This window comes from Neovison vison, chromosome 11 (assembly GCF_020171115.1).
Source record: "Neovison vison isolate M4711 chromosome 11, ASM_NN_V1, whole genome shotgun sequence".
NCBI lineage: Eukaryota > Metazoa > Chordata > Mammalia > Carnivora > Mustelidae > Neogale > Neogale vison.
The window spans coordinates 100,964,604-100,985,630 of NC_058101.1; the positions used below are offsets into that span (position 1 = coordinate 100,964,604).

The following is a 21,027-nucleotide window of genomic DNA, read 5'->3' on the forward strand; positions in this document are numbered from 1 at the left end:
TCTCTAAGGCTTTACATTTGTCTGCTATTTAAAGTGTATTTAATGTTTTACTCTTCCTGGCTTCCATCACCAGATCCTTAATTTTGCTTCAATCTCTCAAATAGACTATGTGTGACAACTGACATGCTGTATGTGACCAACTGATAGTTTTTAATATTGCTTTTTAGTGAATTTCCCATTCCTAGCCCAAGTGTTAAGTGCTCATTGGGAGCACTGTTAACTTATGTAATGCCCAGCAGCGTGCAATGTTTTCCTTAGGAAAAGAGGGACCTTTGCATAACTATTCCTATAAAATAGAGTTAAAGTCTGATTCTGCAGAGTTCTCCTTATTTTTCAATTTAAGGTAGATGGAGACACATTTTTCCTGCCTCTTGTTTACTGTTCTGAGGTGTTACAGATGGCTAGTGTATTAGGTATAATAATTTTGCCTGGATTTTTAACTGAGGGGGTTTGAGAGCCAAGGAACAAAATGTAATGTGTTTTCAAACTTCAGCTTCGCTTATACTGTAACTTTCACAAAGCATCTCCTTAAAAGTCCTGTCCGTGTACAAAATGCATCAAAGAGATGGTAGAGGCTGACAAATTTTTGAGGTTGGATTCAGATTTGCATCTTCAGATTTGCATCTTCAAGGGTCCCTTTGAGTGCGTAGTCTGAGGTGCCAGACACTGGTTGGTCCTCCTCTACTGGCATCCCTCTCCTGGGTCCTTTTGCCTTCTTCTTCTCTGCCTCCTTAGGTTGAGTTTTCATTCTCCATGAGGTTCCCATACATTGTGGTGTATATCTCCTAAAATCCACGAGAGATCTAGAGCAACTTTTTATACATCCCTTGGTGAGGAGGCACAGAAAGAGATCGTTTTAAAAGGCAGTAATTAAGATCCAGTCTTCAGTTTTGTCTTCTTTGTCCTATTTTTCTCAGTAAGACTGGAGATTTAATTTTTGCTAGCATATGCTCCCTTGTCCTTTGACATTATATTTAGGAAAGCCACAACTCTCTTCCTTGTCCTTCTTATTTCCGTTTTCTTAGTTAAGCAATCTGTTATATTTTCCCCTTTTCCTTCTCTCTGTCCCCAATTCCCGCCTCATCCGCTCTGTCAGAGCATCTATCAATGTGGTGTCGATCACAGCTGCGGCGGCTTCTCTTTCATCTTCTTTGCCCTGCCAAAGGAAGAAAGGGAGGGAGAGAGAGGGAGGCGGGAAGTGGGGGGTAGAGACTGGCAGAAGAAGGTGTGGGGGGTACAAGAGAAGAGATACTTAGATGATGAAGTTAAACCATTCCCGCAGAGTTTCTTGTCAATTTCACACGGGCAAAGGGTGCTTCTCCGTGGGTTACAGGAAGCGCCGCGTTCTTCCTTCTCTCAGCGAGTTGCTTGATTCTTTCCTCTATGCGCGCGCGCGCTCTCTCTCTCTCTCTCTCTCTCTCTTGCGCGCGCGCACACACACACACACACACCCCACTAGGACCCGTCCTGCAGGCTCTGGGAAAAGAAAAAAAAGTCCTCAATCACCACCTCCTTCTCCCCGCGCCCCCCCCCACCCCGCAGCGGGCGGCCAAGGAGAGCTGGAGGCGGGGGAGGGGAGGGGGAGGAGAAGCGACGCAAGTGGGTAGCTTTTCAGCGCCAGCGAGGCGCGGGAGGAGGAGAAGCGGTGGGGAGGCGCAGCCGCTCACCTGCGGGGCAGGGTGCGGAGGAGGGACCTGGGCTGAGCACTCACGGTCCGAGGAGCCGGGACGCGCCGGAGCCTCCAACGCGGGCAAACTCGGGGCACTCCCCCTCCTTCCCTTCGGCCAGGCGAACCCGAAGGGTGCAGCTCTTTGCTTTGACAGAGCGGCCCGGCGAAGGCGTGGAGAGCGGCGAGCCAGAGCGCCAGGCTGAGAAACTCGAGCCGGGAACAAAGAGGGGTCGGGCTGTGTGTGTGTGTCGGCTCGAGCTCCCCGCAGAAGCATTTGGGTCGGAGGCCCCAGCTGTGACTCCCCGACACCCCGCCGTACCCTCCACTGCCGATTCCCAGCGCTCGCCGGCACAAACTTTATTCTTGGCAAACTTCTCTTTCTCTTCCCTCCTCCTCCCCCACCTTCTCCTCCTCCGCCTCCAGCAGATGAATGCGCCTGGAGAAGGAAAACTGAAGCGGAAGGGAAGGAAATGAGAAGCTCTAAAACGGACATCTCAACCCGGGTGGCTCTTTAAATTTTTTTTTTTTTTAACCCTCCAGGAAGTGGACATTTCGTTATTTTCTGATTCTCCTTGCACCTTCTCTGCTGGGGCAAACGGAGCCTTTTTGCCCAGCTTGCTTCCTTTCTCGGAAAACAAACTCCCAAATCGGCCACCGGGCAAGCTAGGGTGGCGAGGTTTGCGTAGAGACGCGCGGACGGACCCTCCTCTGCACTTGGGAGAGTCTTGCCTCCTACGGAACCGGCGTCCTCCGTGCGCAGACCCTGGAGACGCTGGGGGCGTGGGGTGGCCGCCAGGGCAGCCTAGCCTAGCGCGCGCCACGCCGCTCAGACGCCCCCAGAGGCGCGGGCTGCGGCGGCCTTAGCAGCCCGGTGCCCTTCGGCCTCGAGGGCGGGCGCCGGCGCCGATCTCCGCGGAGCGGGAAGGCGCGGGCGGCTGCCGGGGCTCCGGCACCGCCGCAGCTGCTCGGGCCGCGGGCCGCCGGCCCGGTTTCCGCCTGCTCTTCTCCCTCACGCATCCTTCCAGTTCTCCTTTTCCTCCTCCCTCTGTCGTTGACCCCCTGTCTTTCCTGCTGTCGCCTCGGGTGTTCCTCCAGCGGAGCGGAGATTATAGAGTGGTCGGGATGCCCCAACTCTCCGGGGCCGGCGGCGGCGGCGGCGGGGGAGACCCGGAACTCTGCGCTACCGACGAGATGATCCCCTTCAAAGATGAGGGCGATCCTCAGAAGGAGAAAATCTTCGCAGAAATCAGTCACCCCGAAGAGGAAGGCGACTTAGCCGACATCAAGTCCTCCTTGGTTAACGAGTCTGAAATCATCCCGGCCAGCAACGGACACGAGGTGAGCGGGCCGCTGCCCGGAGGTCCGAGAGGCGTGGCGGGTCCCGGGGAAGAGCAGAGAAGGAGGGAAGGCGCCGGAGAGCCTCGACTGACGGGTCCCGAGGAGGTCCCTCGTTTGCTGGGGTGGGGGTGGGGTGGGAGGGTTGGATGGGCCCCTGGTCAACATTCTTCCGTGTGTGCCTGCGTGTGCGTGTGTCCTGGCGCGTGTGTTGGTGTCGATGGGAGGTGGAGTGTGCAGGGAAGGTTATTCCGAGTGGATCAGTTCTGAGGTTCGATGACTAAATTGTTTGTGGGTCGGAGAAGCTGCCCTTAACCCATAACGTTTCGCCTGCGGACTTTTTAGTGGGGTTGAGAGGGTGCGACGCATTAAAGCCAGGATGTCTGAACAACACTGAGAAGTTCTTCCGTGGAACGGAAAACAAAGTGCACCCGCTATCTCTCGCGGTAGATGTTTCTGCAAAAGTGCGTTAAACCACCAGAGGCTTAGGTAGAGAGGAGCAGAGCCGCTGGCTGAGAGAGAGGAAGGGGAGGCGGGCGTGGGCCGGGGACAGGCGGGGCGGTCCCAACCGCGGCGGAGCGGGGATCGCGCGGAGCCGGCTGGCCCAGGGGGCGCGCGCCTGTGTCTCTGCGGCTGCCGGGGTCTCAGCGCCCCGGCCGGCTTCTGGGAGCCGTGGGCTCACAGAGCCGAGCCACCCTTCCCCCCGGGCGTGGTGGTAGGGGGGAGCTCCCAGTACCGCCAGCAACTCTAGTTTTCTCCAAACCCGGCAAAGTAAAAAAAAGGCGCTTATATTTGGGGTAAGTGTGGGCCCGGATCAGGCCTTAAATCTTTGTAGAAGAAAGGCGAGTCAGAGTCAAGATGTGGCGGAAGCCAGGGCACCCACTCAGGGGAGGGTGGAAAGCGCTTTATCTGATCTCCCGGCCCGCTGCGGGCGATAGCGCAGGTAACCCAAGTAGAGTAAATAGAGACACGTGCAAGCCTGCTAGAGAAAGCCGCAAGCAGGACCGCGCGGAACGGCTATTTCAGGCGGTGGAGTTTCAGAAAGGGGGGGTAGGGTGGGGTGGGCGGATGGACCCTGATACCCGACACTCCACTGGCCACCCTCGTTTAGCAACTGGGAAGCGCTTTGGAGGAAATCCGGTAGAAAAGTCCTGACATTCAAACGATTTCACCAACGCTTTTTCCCTCCAAAGAAACTTGGAGGGTATACCCTTTTCCCTTAAATGGCATCCTTCTGCCCCCAAAAAGAAAGCGTGCGGTTTTGGGGGCGGGGACATTTTGGGTTTTAAACAACATGTTTAAGAACACCTCAGAGTTACCTTCTTTATACCAATGGCCGGGGTGAGTACGCATTTGGAAGGCTGGGGGCCTGGGTTCTAAGGAGATACACACGGCTGTTTGTTATCCCCGAATCTTTCATCCCAACCTGCCAATTTGAAGGGGGCCAGGATTGGGGGGGGCAAGGGTGCACCCACACCCACTTGAAAGGTTTGTGAATATGTATTTGGGGGGAGGAGGTTACCTGGAGGACATAAGTCCAAGGAACCGAGTAACATCCAAAACACTTACTTAGGGGCCAAACTCTTAAATTTGCAGAGCAGTCTCTTGTTCTTTCTGCTCATTTTGCTTGTCCTTCCTTAGTCCATAAATAAATTTGCCACCCACTTCACATTTTCCGTTTTTGCTCTGGAAGAAGGGTACTGCAGCTTGAAGCATAGAACCGAGGGATTAGGGCTTTGTGAATCTTTGCCGAGGTGTAAGTGGGCATGGGGCAGACCAGGAAAGACAGTGAATGGGTAATACCACTGATTTGCACGTGGTTGAATCTGGGTAGATGGTGGTTACCAGAACTGATATTAGCTGGGCTACCTTTTAGATGTTTATAACCCAACTCTCAAATTTTCCTCCCTTTAACCACAAAATAGTTCTTTTTTTTTTTTTTTTTTTTTTTTTTTTTGTTACCTTGGGCTCAGTCAGCCATGGTAGGTTATAAAGAGGGGGTCTCCTGCTGGGACTGGCTTGGGACAGTTGCCTTGAGACCCCTAAATGTGAATGCCTAGTTTTTTATTTAAAATGTCTTTATGGCTGCTCTGCTTCTCCCTCTGACCTTCTCCTTGCTCATGCTCTCTCTCACTGTCTCTCTCTCAAACAAATAAAATCTTAAAAAATTTTTTTTAAAAAATTGGGACGCCTGGGTGGCTCACTTGGTTGGACGACTGCCTTCGGCTCAGGTCATGATCCCGGAGTCCTGGGATCGAGTCCCGCATTGGGCTCCCAGCTCCATGCGGAGTCTGCTTCTCCCTCTGACCTTCTCCTTGCTCATGCTCTCTCTCACTGTCTCTCTCTCAAATAAATAAATAAAATCTTAAAAAAAAATTTAAAAAATGTCTTTATGGCTGCAAAGTGATATTTCTTCCCGACTTTAATCAGCTCTGATTGACCATGAACAGTGGTTTAAAGAAGCTAGCAAAATGATGAACCTCATTAAATCAAACTCCTATCATACTAGGTACAGAAGTAGCCTTGATACATTGTAGCAACCAGCACTCAGAGCAGCATGTGGATCTTTTTCAAATTCACTGTATTGTTACTGGTTTTGTTATTATTTATGCTTCCTAGTCCTGGGTACATAATAATCATAAAAACACATAATCAAAATATGTGTTGAAAAAGCAAAAGATTTCCAGGTTCTCAACCCTAGCCTACCCCTCTTAGATTGATAAAATAGGTAAACTGAGTTGCAGCCGGTCCTCCACCAGCGGACACACACTTAGTCACAAACTCAAAGTTGATTTTCTTTCTTTTGGGGATGGGGATTCTTGCTGTTAGGTGGCCAGACAAGCGCAAACCTCTCAGGAGTCCTACCACGACAAGGCCAGAGAACACCCTGATGACGGTAAGACACTAATTCAACTTCTCCCAAGATTGTCACTTAATATGTGCAATTTGTGACTATAGGTATATTTGTGGTTTTTGAGTCCAAAAAATGGGGACCAGATGTGATAAGAGTGTGCCCCCTATTTTAACAAAATGGGAAAGAAGACCTAGGAAACTTACTGCCTATTTCTCATGTATATTTACATGACTTAAAAACTGTCTTTGAATGAGTTAGGGGCCTTTGGATTTTAGTTGGCTTCCAGATTTTATGTGGAAGAGGAAATGTCTATAATAAGTTTTCCTCTTTTCCTTATTTTAACCCAAGTTCATGTTTGCTTAGACCTTTAGTATTTTTTTTCTGCGTTGTTCCAGAATGACAATCTACACCAATTTATTTTCCAACAGAATAGTTTCAAGTGGATTTTCATTTGTTAAATTGCTTTTTCTTATTGTAGTGAGAAGGCAGAGAGGGAATGCACAGACTAAATATGACTCAGTAAATCTAAGTTGTAAAAATATAAAACTTTATTCTTAAAATAGGAATTTTGCACATGGAAAATGACAGACTGTTCCCATACCTAATTCTTGCTCAAAACTTTAAAAATTGCATATTTTTTTTAGATTGAACTAGAACTCTCTGTGACTTTAAAATAATCAAATAATCTGTAGGGTTTTCTTGTCAAATAGTCTGCATTTTTGTTCTCTTTACTTATAATTGGCTTGACCAGAATGAAGTGTTGATATGTCAGCCAGGAGAAGAAGGGAAGGGAACTATAATATCAGATTTCCTTCTGAGCTACAAAGTAGTTATACAGATTAAAGAGAAGAGAGGTACATATTAAACACACAGATTTCTTTGGCAGAATGGTGTAGTATATAAAATTAAGTCTCCTGGAGTTAATCCTTCATGAATTTGGGTAGTTGCCCATATATTCTAGATACAACACTTTCCCTCAGTAAAGTCTAGAAGCACACGTAGAATTTTTGAGTTTGCTGATAAGGTGGAGCATAACTTCAGGTGTGTAAGTACTTACGTGTGTGTGTGTGTATAGCTAGATGGCCTAATATGTTTATAATACGGCTTTAAGTTTGTGTGTGTTCTTTCATGTGTCTGTATTTCTTGGTCCAGTTTGTTAGTTTTAGAACAAATTAAGTTAGATGAATAACACTTATTTTTGTAAAAACACTAGTCAGTAGTGGAAGTAAATTGAACCACATGTTTTTAAAACATGTGTTTCTCTGCTAAGCCATTTAAGAGAATAAATACTGTCAATCTAAAATAGAGCATAATAATTCAGTTACAGTATTTTGTAAACAAATCTTTTATGTAAGGTCTGATTAGATTTTCAGATGAAAAATACGGTGATATAAAAAGGAACTCAATGCATCATTGATTGTTATTTGGATTCTCCCAGGAAAGCATCCAGATGGAGGCCTCTACAATAAGGGACCCTCCTACTCAAGTTATTCTGGGTACATAATGATGCCAAATATGAATAATGACCCATACATGTCAAATGGATCTCTTTCTCCACCCATCGCAAGAACAGTGAGTAACACACTGATGTGGGCAAATTATTTTCAGAAATGCAAGTTAAATTTGTATTTTCACAAAATAGTTGTTTTTTAAAACACATCAGAAATAGTTTCATTATATGTGACCAGTCATTACTAAACAAGACCTGCTGTGAGGAATGGCTGCCTTAAAAGAGTGCTACCTTTGATGTCTTACACTTGGGACTTAGCTTTTGGCTTATTGGTTAATATAAATAAATAACAGATTGCCAGTTATCATGAAATCAAGTGAAGTTAAATCAACAAATTTATGCTCTTATGAGTATTGTGCTGTTGATGCTGATGAGAGGAAAAAATTGATTTAATTTTTCAGTTACCTAAGTACTATATAGCTTTCACTGCTCACAAGTTATCTAGAATCAGAACTACTTGACCTCATCTGGGCCTGAATTTAGAATGTTACTTCAGCTTTTAAGACTCTGTCTTGTTTTATTGTATTACATGATGTTTTTTGAAAATCAGTTGCTGGGGGGGCGGACAGCGCCTAGGTGGCTCAGTCAGTTAAGAGACTGAGTGTTGGTTTCAGTGCAGGTCATGATCTCAGGGTCTGAGATGGAGCCCCAAGTCAGGGCTCTAGGCTTAGCACCGAATCTGCCTGGGACTCTCTCTCTCCCTTTCCCTCTGTCCCTCCCCCTGCTTTCTCTCTTTCTCTGTCTCTCTCTCTCACAAATAAATAAATCTTATTAAAAAATCAGTTGAGGGCGGGCACCTGGCTGGCTCATTGGGTTAAGCCTCTGCCTTGGGCTCAGGTTATGATCTCAGGGTCCTGGGATTGAGTCCCCATCAGGCTCTCTGCTCAGCAGGGAGCCTGCTTCCCCTCTCTCTCACCCTCTGCCTGCCTCTCTGCCTACTTGTGATCGTTGTCTGTCAAATAAATAAATAAAATCTTAAAAAAAAAGATTAAAAAAATCAGTTGAGGGGAGGTGGGGATGAGTTGTTTTTACTTCATTGTCAAATGTTGAGAAAATATCACTTGAAGATAACCCTAATGAAAATTGTTCTTTTTATTTCATGGCTCAGTTAACTTTTAAAGTTCTAAAAAGGCGGTGGCAACATAACTGCATCATTCAAATGTTTAGCACTGTGAAGAATTTCAGATATTTTATTTGATGATATTTCTCTTTCGTTGGGAAATGGAAATATCATTTATATAGTAGGAAGACGTCTAAAGGGTAACTTCTATAGTATGTGAATGTGAAATGTACTCGTGATAAAGTTCTCTCTGACAGTCATCCCTCCTGTGGTAGTGACAGATTTTCACTGATCCATCAATATATTTAACCCTGTTCAGCCTTTTTCTCCCTCTACCACCTAACCCCCAGTGAATAACATGTATGTCTGCAGGGTCTTGGGGATTAGGGTTTCAGTCTGGCTGACCCCTTAGGGAGACAAATCCAGGATTGTGAAAATGGAACCTATGGTCTTTGCCTTATTAGCCCAGTGCTTATGCTAAGTGAAAAAAAAAAAAAAGGTCACAAACATCTGGGGAAAGTACTGTGTTAATACCTCAGTGAACAGAATCTGGGATCTAAAAGATTCACCAAAGTAGCAGAGAGGATTCAATTATGAACAAGAGTATTTGTGTGATTGTTTGTAGTCTTCAGTTAGAATGATAGGCACGTGAAATACAACCACTTTGTGTGAGCACTATGATTTAGAAGTTCCTGTAATTATTTTTCCATGAATTTCAAAATGATATTGAACTTTCAAGTAGGGAATGGGATAGTTCTAATTTTCATATAGTAGTTAAAATGGTGATCTTGTAGATCTTACCACGGTTGTTATAGGAAATACCATTTTCACATTTTATTTTAAAAGGCTTTTCAGATATTTAATGATAGAGATATCTGTGTGGTGCATATGAATCTCCTGCCTAAAAAGTAATTAACTAATCAAAGCAAATACAGTTTAATATTTAGGGACCACCCCCAAATAAATGCTTCTGAGTTTTAAAATTTGTAGATTTTTATATTTGTTGAACTAAATATGCAAACATATCAGATACTTTTATAGTTGGGCTATTTTGTTGTTGTTGTTGTTGTTGTTTTTCTTAGTGGTGAGGAGGAAAATATGTTTTAGGTAAGGAATAATTGAAGATTTCTGTTGAAAGACTTTTGAGAACAACAAATAATATTTCTGACAAATCTAAATTATAGTCTCTGACTTGGTAACAATAGAAAATAACCCCTGAAACGATCTTTTTTTTTCCCCCAAGATTTTTATTTATTTATTTGAGAGAGAGAGGGTGAGAGAGAGCCTGAGAGGGGAGAAGGTCAGAGGGAGAAGCAAACTCCCCATGGAGCTGGGAGCCCCATTCGGGACTCCGGGATCATGACCTGAGCGGAAGGCCATTGCTTAACCAACTGAGACACCCAGGTGCCCACCCCTAAAACAATCTTAAACACTTTTCAGCTATAAACACAGTTAATACTTAATAACTTATTCCTTAGTTCAGCCACTTCTCCTTTCAAAGTAATAATTTATTAAAAGTCAATGTAATAAAAATCTACCAGTATTCATATATTATCTCTAAGCATCTTGAAAATTAAGCATCTCTTCTTTAAATCAGCATTTTCTGCTTTAGGTCTCTCCAGCCACCTCCTTCCTCCCCCAATATTAACCATTTTGAAATTCTGATAGAAGGTATTTATTGTTAGTACATATATTAAAATTTTGAGGTTGGTGAATTGAACAATCATTCATTGTTTAGGAAAGATTTGTGGCCAGAATAAATGCTGGTGGGTGTAGAGTGGAGGAAAGGGGTGTGGTCAGGAAGCAGTTACCTTACCGTGCTATCTGGTGCTTTGGTTTATTCTGTTACATTTTAGGACATATTTATTTTAGGCACATTTTCTTGTGATATTCTGCATTTGCACAATTACGGAAGCTTTTCAGTTTTTAACCACAAGGTTATGTACATTTTTCTTTTTAATGGTCCAACCGAAGAGAGTGGCAGTTTTTGGTTTTTAATACCCAACAGCTGTTTTTAATGTGTCTGAGATCCAACACTTTAACTGGAAGGCATCCTCTCTTATTCACCCTTACTAACCAGGCTTGTGCCTTCTTGCTCTTTAACTCTGTCCTTAGGAGGACTTAGTGTTTGTGTAACTGACATCCTCAGAGATAAGTTTTCCTTTAGGGTGTCAGGAGCGGTGTGAACATTTGTGTTTGAGCTTAAGGTGGGAGCAGCCCGGAGAAATCCCTGTTACTTAAATTTGCATTACAAACAACTGCTTGTTTACTGCATCTGCTGCCTTCAGGTGTTAAAACTAGGAAAACATCTGGGGGTGGGGGTGGGGCCTCACCGCCCCCTTCCTCACAAAGAATCTTCCATTTGTATGTAACTGTATATAAATTCAGCTATGTGCAGCTAGGGCCAGTTGGCTTGCACAGAATTGTTTCTGTTGGTAGCTCACTTTAACAATTCTATATGCTTTTGCTCTGCTTTAGACAGACCCTGACTTAGGTATGCTTGTACAGCTTTTATCTGTAACCTAAGTACAGCATTATCTATTCAAGAGAACCAAAACAGCTTTGCCAATCCAGCTTTTTTTCCTTTTGAAGGGAAATTTTAGTTGGCTAATTACATCCTTCAGAACTGGAATTCTTAGAAGTGTGTTTATGCTAGAAATCTTTTGAGTGTCTCACAGAATTTTAAATAAGAATTCTTAGTTCAAATAAAGCAGGCCTAATAAGAAAGCACCTATAATCGTAACACATTTGGTGTCAGTTCCTAAAGCACAGTGAACCTTGGCTCGAGTTGGTAGTTTTCATAGAGAGTAAGAAGATGCCGAAGCTTGTTAAATATTTCAAAGCAAGGACCCCAGAGAATTTATTAAAAGCATACTCCCAAGCCTTTCTTTCTGTGAGTCTTATTTATGGCAGTCCCTGTGGGCCAATGGTAGAGTATGAAGAGAAAAAAATAGTTTGTTACCTCCACTGGGTCCTGGCACTTGGGTGCCTGAATACCATGTGAGCAGGAAGTTCGTCTGACTTCAACATAGTGAAAGTTCCCACTGGCCTTAATACGCTGTGGTTATTAATCTTAGGTGTCAAACTTACATCTGTCCTTTAGGCAACCCGAGTTTTTAACACCTCTGAAGAGAAACATGTCATTTCTCTTCCGACGCTCAGGGAGGGCAGAGCAGCAGCCTCCATGCCGGAAGCTACAGCAAACGTTGTAGCTGGGTCACCGCGACCGCAGTAACACCTGGTCAGCACCCTGCTGCTGACTTCATTGTGTTTGTTTCTTTGTGCTCTTTCTGAGGATGGGTTTTTAGGTGGGAAAGGAAGATTCTTGTATTTCATCTTTCCTTTTTCTCTTATTTTTAGTAGATGTTGCTCTTAATATGTTTCAAGGGATCTTTCATTATTTTGAGCATCTCAGTTCTAGTGGTTTTTACCTTAAGGGAATCATCATTTTGATTTCTGACGAACAGAATTGTATCTGTTATGACTTTGTCTGAACCTACCCCCATGTTTGTATTTGCTTACAAAGAGCTTAAATTTGATTTTTGTCATTGTCACATCTTGAATTAGAAACTAAGTACGCTTACGCTTATCAGTAAGCTTATTTTTATACCACTGTCCATCCCATTGCTGCATAGCTTTGAAAATACAGAAACAATTCAAGAGTAGAGGGAGACTGTGGCTTATATTTTGAGCAAGATTTTTAAGATGGAGTGTGTTCATTCACCTTACTGCAAAAAGGTACTTAATTTGACTTAGTGATAAATTATTTTAAATTTTCTAATCTAAGTTGTATACTTCCTGAAGCTAAGTGTATTAAATTTTCCTCTTTACCCCAAGTGCAGGAGAAGCTAAATTTTAGAAAGTATGTTTTATCTCACATTTGAATGTGGATATCAGGAGATGTGTGGGGAAATTCCTCAGGGCCCTCAAACTCTTCTGTTTGATTCATTTTTAATTGTGCTGCTATAAAGCTGGGAAGGATCTCAGTCAGAATAATTGGAAGCTCTTGCCACCCCTCCTCCCCCAACTTCATATATCTTAGATATCTCATGACCAAATGGTTTGCTTACTCGTCTGTCCCAGGGAACCACACTACCTGCATATGACCTTTCAGGAGCTAATACTCTACTTGCATGACTTGTGCTGCCAAATAATCATTATTCAGCTATTTTTTTTTTTAACGACTCTAGAAATCTCTTATTCATTCATAAAAACATGAGAATAATCCAATTTCATGGAAACAAGACCATTGAACTGACCTGCAGAAAATCTTACTTTTTGAAGTACCCTTCTCCCTGCCCCCTACAGGTCCTGACCTTGCTCTCATCAACCACACTATTTTCATCTAGTCTCTCTCGTGGTCAAAGACTTCTGTGATTCAACAGGACAGAGACAGAACATCACCAATGGGTTCATCTGGACTTGAACTGGTAGCCTCACATGTATTCTGACATAATATCAGTTGAGGAAAATTTCCAGCTTTTGAGTCTTGTTTTTTTGTTGTTGTTGTATCTGTGTTTAACTAATCCTGTTAGTTCTTTAAGCAGAACCGTTTTTGGTTTATATGTGGCTGACATTTCTTTAGTCAGATCATTCCATTCCTGTCTGACTCCTTTGTTCCTCACTTATGTATTATAGACATGATTGGAATTTTATAAAACTGGTTTCCCTTTGATTTCAAGAGAGACTCAGCATTTAAAGAGAAAACAAGCCAGCACTGTCCGTAGGTTAGCAGAAAAGCACATGTTTTATTCCTAGGCAAAAGTAGACCTCAGCGTTACATGTGCTACTGTCATGGGAGGGAGGTTTATTGAAAAGAAGACATTCATTTAAAACTTGTGTATCTTTAAAATTATTACTTAGGGGGCCCCTGGGTGGCTTAGTCGATTAAGCGACCTACTCTTGATCTCAGCTCAGGTCTTGATCTGAGTTCAAATCCTGGGCTACTAAAATAAAACAAAGTAATTACTTAAGTGATTATGCCAAACTCAGAGAGTCTATAGAAAGCTAATACTGTAGTAATCAAGAGGCTTGTACTGCTTTGTACTGTTGTGACAGGTCCTTAGTAATTTGGAAAAGACAGACTTTGGACTTTGTTTCCATAATTTAAAAAATATATTTCAGATCATGATTACTTTTTCATTATTAATTATGACCAAATTAAGTCACAGTATAAGACCTGTAGACTTTGCTACAAGCTCTTACGTCATTTTAGGCATATAAATGATTCAATCTTTGCAAAATTTGGAGATGCAAAGCCAGAAAACTGAGAGACCACCACAAAGGTTGGGTGGGATATAGGGGTGGACAGGTAGGGTCATTAAATGCATTGAAGGGGAGAGTGGGGAGTTGAGTAGGGGATGAATTGGAAATAGGGATTGCTAATTCCGGAGATCCGCTAATGTAGCCAAGCTACCCTGTACTATTTGTGGAGTATTTAACAGGATGTTCAGGGGATTTTAAAATCTCTGTGAAATGACACATTTATACACAATACCTACTCTAGCTAAATTTTTTAAACCTGCTGAAATTAAAGACGCTAGAAATGCCCTTTATTTTTGCAGCTAACTAGGAGCAAGTAGACCTCTAAAAAAGCTTTTGATTGTTGGCCACTGTTTCTAGTTATGCTCACAAATAATTCTGTATGAAACTTGATAGTTCTTCAGAATCAAGTTTTGATCTTCATCACAGTAATTTGTTGTTGATGTTATGTTCGCTTTAAGAAAGAGGCCTATTGTTTTTTTCCTCAGCATAGAGAAAGATTGCACGAGGTGTAAAGGAAAGACTCTTAATAAAAGAGGAGTGGCTCTGGTGTAGCTTTAATTTTCCTTTATTATTGTCAACTTTTTTTTTTTTTTAAAGATTTTATTTATTTATTTGACAGAGAGAGAGATCACAAGTAGGCAGAGAGGCAGGCAGGGGGTTGGGGGGAAGCAGGCTCCCTGCCGAGCAGAGAGCCCATGATGCAGGGCTCAATCCCAGAACCCTGGGATCATGACCTGAGCTGAAGGCAGAGGCTTTAACCCACTGAGCCACCCAGGCGACCTTATTGTCAACTTTTGAATGAAGCAGTTACCAAAACAAAACAAAAACTTTTTTTAAAGTAGGCTCCACACTATACAGGGCTTGAATTCAAGACCCTGCGATCAAGATCTGAGCTGAGATCAAGAGTCAGATGCTTACCTGACTGAGCCATCCAAGTGCCCCCCCAAAACAAATTTCAAAGTGCTGACATACTAAAATACTCTTATAAGTCCTTTTTTTTTTTTTTCAGTCCTGAAAAATTTTACAGTAAAACCTATCAACTATTGGTCATAGTTGATCATGTAGTCCGTTGATCAGGGACTACTGATGAATTACAAGATAGTTTCATTCCTCCTAGCACAGAATAGCCACTTCATTAGATTTGCTGAGTAAAAAATGTACTAGAAATTTTTCATATATGTTTTTTGGATATTTCCAAGTGATCTGTTTTTATCAAACCAAATGCTTATGTGAAAACCAAAATCTGACAGTGTCTGTTAAATAATCCTTAGTATTTTATTATTTTACTTTTTCTTTGGTTTGTTGCATCAGTGAAAAGAGAGAACACATTAGATGAGAGTCTTTAACAAGAAAGTCAAAGTTGCTCCTTACAGACTGTTAAGTTTCCAAGTAACAGGTAAAAATAGTCAGCCAGGAGCTTGCTGCAATAATGAAAAAAGAATGGGACTGGACCCTCATATGAGGACAGGTCATAAGAAGTACTTTTTTCCTTAGTTCTAGAAACCTAATTAAAGAAAAGGAGATGATAGAAACACTTTCTTCCCAAGGGTGCTTGAGATGCAATTATAATAGTAATAAAAAGAAAACCACCTTCTATTTATGTTTTAGTATCATATAGTTAGTGCTTTTCAGTTTATTTTTTTCGTTTCCTGTTAGAAAGGACCTTTTTTTTTTTTTTTTTTCCAGTAACACTTGAAGTATTAAAAACTTCTGTGTGTTCTTTCTAAATAGATGTGGCAATATCAGTGCTGACTTTTCTAGGCCAGGGTGTGCTATCAATTGTGTCATCCACTGTGCTTGAGTCCTGGGCAGGAGGAGGGAGGCAGTCCCCTGTGAAGGGGCGCTGTGGAGAAGAGCAGTTCTGGGTGAGATGTCAGAGACCTGGGGGCTAGTCCCAAGTCCATCATTCTTCCTCAAAGCTGTGGAGAGGTGTTTAGCTTTTATCAGCGTTTGTTTCCTCATTTATAAGATGGCCTATTAATAGCTTGCTTGCATACTTTACATGTTTGATGCGAAATTCAGATGGCACAGAGCCTGTCCAAGTACTCTGTTTTCTTAGGGAGCAAAGCACAAGTGTCAGGTGGTGTGAGCCAATGTACAGCCCCCACCTGGTGGGAATTGTGTAGCCACAAGGGTACAGTGTTTGGCTGTACCCAGGAAGCTACTGAGGAAGGGGAGAAGGCTTTGGGTTTTACTGTGTCATCACGCTGACCTGTAATTTGGACGCTGTGTGAAGGCCTTACATTCACCTTGAGAAAAGACTTGCACAAATAAGTTTGGGGATTGTCATTATGTCCTATATAGAGGTGGCTTTCTTCTCTCAGGCTCCTTTTTCTCTCCAGTCATGTTAAGAGAGACCTGCTTCTTCTCTTTAGCACCGTAGGGAATGAGGTGTTTGAAGGAACAGATTTCTAAATCTCATATTTGTGAAAAATCTCATGTCATTCTAATAAACTTGATATGAAATTGCCAGATAACTCTGAACTCCTTGGCTGGAGGTAAGAATATTATTTTAGGTTAGGAGACTTTTCTCCTTAATCCTTTAGGAGCCAAGTCTCTTCTCTCCACTGCAAAAGTTATATAGACAGGAGATCCAAGAGTCATGTGAAAGTAGAGGATGACAGGCAAGTATTCCCCCCACCTTGAATTTTCTTCTAAGTTAAATCTTTCCAGCTTTCCTGGCACCTACAAGGATCAGGTCCAGAGGGTATGTTGGCCCAGCAGCAAGGAGAAATCAGTGGTTTCCTAGCCTTGTGGAAAATTCCAGCTTCCATCCTTTCAAGACCCGGTGAATGTTAAATATATTTTAACATGGAGTGAGCTTTCCTGGCAAAGAATTCTTCCATTCTTAACAGTATGTATTATATCTCATAATAATTATGATCACATATCATCTTGATGCACTGGTTCAGATGACTTGGATCAAGAAGAAGGTACTGTTAGGGGTGCCTCGGTGGCTCAGTGGGTTGAGGGTGGAGGGATCGAGCCCTGCGTCTGGCTCTCTGCTCTGCTTTTCCCTCTCTCTCTGCCTGCCTCTCTGCCTACTTGTGATCTCTCTCCCTCTGTCAAATGAATAAATAAAACCTTTTAAAAAATTTTTTTAAAAAGGAGAAGTTAGGGGCGCCTGGGTGGCTCAGTGGGTTAAGCCGCTGCCTTCGGCTCAGGTCATGATCTCGGGGTCCTGGGATCGAGTCCCGCGTCGGGCTCTCTGCTCAGCAGGGAGCCTGCCTCCCTCTATCTCTCTCTGCCTGCCTCTCTGCCTACTTGTGATCTCTGTCTGTCAAATAAATAAATAAAATCTTAAAAAGAAAAGAAGAAATTACTGTAATCTTAAGTGTGTTAAACTTTGTCTTTGACTCCAACAATTAGATTTTTTAAAAGTCTGGAGTAAATCTAAAAGTACTGAAGTAAAAAATTGTTTACTGTTTACTGTAATTGGGCTAGCCAGTTAGCTAGCTTAGCAGGGTTAAGAAAAGAATTAAGTCTCTGAAACATTGCTTGAATTGGCTTTGCTCATTTGTGTATATACATTTAAACTCAAGATTTTGTTTTTTTGAAAGGGAAAACAACTACCTTTTTTTAGGAACTACTACTTTGAGCTAGATGCTGTTCCTTAATTTAATCCTAACTGAAAACTGTGGGTGAGTTTTATAGTCCCCGTGTTGGAGATCAGAGCCATCCTCGGGGACAGCAGTAACCTGCCTCGGTTTAATAAGTTGTAGAGTTAGTGCCCTTCCTTAAGGTATAAAGGCATGTTTATTTTCATTAAAAATAACCACATTTGCCATTCAGAACATGAAACACTTATTAAATGAATCATAATATTGATTAAAATGTAAAACAGAAAAAAAGTTGTTATTTTGATGATTTTGTTGGAAATTTCAGTAATGCTTAACTATTTTTAGTGAAAATTGAATACTTTTGATTAAAAAAGTAATATATGGCTACTAGAAAAATTAGAAAACGCAGATATATAAGCAAGAGGAATAACTGCTAGAGATGATCTCTCCTAAAACTACCTATGTAGCCTTTTAGGCCTCTTCCCATGCGTGTACAGAAATATACATAAGTATGTATTTTATACATTCATAGCAATGGGAACATAGTATACCATTACATAACTTGCTTTTTTCCCACCAAGATATTCTTTTGTAACATCATTTTTAGTTATTGCCTAATTTATGTAATCAATCTTTTATTGAAGACATTCAGATGAAGTCACATTTTTCCCTGTCTTAGGCAACATTGTGATGAAATCCGTATTGTTTAACTAAATCTTTGCACAGATTCTCTTTGCTTGAAATAAATCGCTAGTAGAATTTGCAGAGTGAAAGATAGTGAATGCACCTTCTTTTTAAGTTGGGATTAACCCAACATTGCAATTTAACCTTAAAAAAAAAAAACACTGCATTTGTTTAAAGTCAATTGTTTAAAAGATGTACTTGATTATGTTCAAGTTTGGTTATGGTTGGTGTTTTGAGGCTGTTAATTTTTATGCCTCTCTGGTCAAAAATCAGTCCAGTACTAGTGAAGAAGTCAGACAGATGGAGAGCAGACTATCAGTTTTTTTATTAAGGCTGGGTTGGAGAATGTGGCTTGAACCATGACATGACTTTGAACTCCCTTTGACTTCCCCAGAGTGAACACATCACTAAGCCAGAGACTTCCTAACAGGCAGAACTGGAGGTGAAAACAAATCCATGCTTGGGCAAACGAGCCCCCAGATAGAGAACAAAGAATCAGTCCGTCCTAGCTCATTTTCTTCTCCAAATCACTAGAGATGGGTGGCTCTCCCTTGTGGAGAGTGGGGAGAGAAGAAGAATAGCAGCTACCCAGAGACCAGAAGTTCCTACTTTATTGGCCAAGCTAAGAAGGAGGGAAGAAGGACAGAGTGGGTATCCCCTTAGTCATAATCCTTGAGAGGCTGATCAGACTGTGGGCCAGAGACTGTAATGGTAACACACATGCATGCATGTGACGGGAGTCACCGCAGAGTGCTGCTGGTGGAGTCCGAAGGTCCAGATCCCAGTGCTCTGTACGGACTCACTGTGTCTTCCTCAGCCAGTTACTTACTCTTTCTGGGCCTTGGTTTCTTCACCTATAACATAGATTGCCACCTGTTCTATTTGCAAAAATGTACAGGACTCTGTGTTAGTGGTGGTGTTTCTAGAACAGGGACGGACTGCGTCAGAATTACTAGTACTCTTGCTAAAAAGGCGGATACCTGGGCCCCTTGCAGGTGTCCTGAACCAGAAGCTGCAGGCAGGTCACGCGTGTTCACTTTTAACATGCTACTTTATTGATTCTCACCGTAAGTACGTTTTGGAAAAACACTAACCCTGTAGATGCTTAATAATTTAACTGGGTGTCAGAATACCTAAGTGACTCGCACAGATCTCAAACCAGGAGAGCAGTAGAGCACTCCCGGCACTTCAGCCCCAGAACTCACGTTCTCTCCACTCAGCCCTATCCAGCCCTGTCGTACAGAGACCCCTGGCACTCAGTTCACTTCTAGTCAGCTCAGGCTTCCTTCTCGAGTGCCCTGCTCCACTGGCTACAGAGTAAAACCCACATTCCTTAGCATTATTTTCAAAGCTTTCCAGAGTATGGAACCATCTACCTTTCAAGGCTTGTCTCCTCACCGCCTTACTCTGCAGCTTACTGTTCAGTTCCATTTCCAGACCTGCACCCTAAACCCTTTCCCAAATCCCCATCTTCACTTTCTTGCCTTGGCTTCCCTGAAATGCCCTGCTCCCTCTTCTCTGCCAGCACAATCTTGTTCATCCTGAAAGGTTCAGGCTAAAAGGTACCTCCTTCTTGAAGCCCCTTCTGATTCTACTACCAGATAAAACTAAGTACTGTCTCCTGAGGGTTCCCACAGGACTTTCCTAACTGTTACCATGTCTTAAAGTAGTTGGTTGTCTCTGTGTCTGTATTTCTCACTAAGCTGTTAGTCCCTTCAGGATAGGGCGCATGTTTTATTCATCTCTATTACCCAGAACCTGTTACACTCCCTGGCGTAGAGCAGGCTACTTCCCAGATGTTGGCGGAATTAATTCAGAAAATTTTAATTTTAACCAATACCAAGCAATAATATCAGATGTCATTCCATATTTAAATGGAGACTCTTAAAAAAAATAAGCTCATACATATCACAAAGCTGAAATTGCACTTAGAAATTATCTGAGCATTCAGCATGGAGTTCATGGACTAGGCATGAGCTATCAGTTTTGAGTGCATCCTACATAGGAACTGTTCTGAGTACTTTGTATGTATTTGCTCACTTCATCCTCAGTATAACCTGATAATATAACTAATATCCCAATTTTACAAATGAGACTGGGGCATAAAGAGCATTGAGAAACTGAGGCATAGAGGCTGTAGAAAGGATTTACCGCTGTAAAACAGATCAAGAAGTGGGAGGTCAAATAAAATAGGTCATTTGTTCCAAGCACACAGCTAGTAAGCAGTGGTACCATAATTGAGGCCCAGGGCTTGACTCCTACTGCTGGGTGCCTTCTGCACCTTCAGTGTCTTACTGTCATCACTGCCACTGACACACGGAAGATGCCAGGTAACCATGCAATCAGTCAGCTTCTCAGTGAGAATGTAGCTCTTATAAAGATTTTGTGAGTATAAATGAGAGAGTATGTGAAATTATAAATTTCTTTATTTTTGATAGAAATAGCTTTTGTGCTAACGGGGTATTAGCAAACCAGTTAGATGCCCAGGGAGGGATATGTGTAAAAGATGAGGCGACAGCATTAGTGGAAATAATGAATTTAGAAAGAGGAGCAAGTTTCAGGACAGACATTCATGAGTTTGGCTAAAGGATCGTCCTGTATTTCTCTTTTGTGCTAAGGAAAGAAACTAACCAATATCTGGAACCAAGCATTTTCTATTATGGCCATCATTTTGGTCCGTGATTGCTTTTTTTTTTTTAAAATATTTATTTATTTGACAGAAAGAGAGCTTGCAGTAGTGAGAGGGACAGAGAGGGAGGGAGAGAGAATCTCAGACACACTCCAAGCTAAGTGCTGAGCCTGATGTGGGGCTTGAATCCAGGACCCCGAGATCATGACCTAAGCCACTGCGCCACCCAAGCACTCCTTGGTCCATGATTTGTTTAAATCAGCAGTGCCTCACAAAATCATTTCATTTACTCTGAAGCTGCCTGGATTTTGACCAGAAGCCTCTGTATGATTATGAGACACAGAACTGTATTTTGTCTAGAGATAACGAGAGTTACAGTATCAATATATTAGCATTTATGTATTATCTAATGAATACATTTACATGAATTTTTCTTATTAAATCCTTGAAGTGAATATTAC

General features: G+C 42.4%; 1 protein-coding gene across 7 annotated transcripts in view; it reads left to right on the forward strand.

The window, feature by feature from the left end:
• The first annotated feature begins 2,605 nt into the window (after window positions 1-2,605).
• Window positions 2,606-21,027, forward strand: part of LEF1 (lymphoid enhancer binding factor 1) — a 120,283-nt gene continuing 101,861 nt past the window's right edge. For 5 of the 7 annotated variants that reach the window (XM_044224300.1, XM_044224303.1, XM_044224301.1 and 2 more), the window contains exons 1-3: window positions 2,606-3,007; window positions 5,834-5,900; window positions 7,297-7,430. In XM_044224300.1, the coding sequence (XP_044080235.1) occupies window positions 2,792-3,007; window positions 5,834-5,900; window positions 7,297-7,430 (417 nt within the window). In that variant the 5' untranslated portion in view covers window positions 2,606-2,791. Of the gene's footprint in view, window positions 3,008-4,237; window positions 4,346-5,833; window positions 5,901-7,296; window positions 7,431-21,027 lie in introns of those variants that run through there. The other 2 variants (XM_044224305.1, XM_044224306.1) reach the window with 2 other exon arrangements.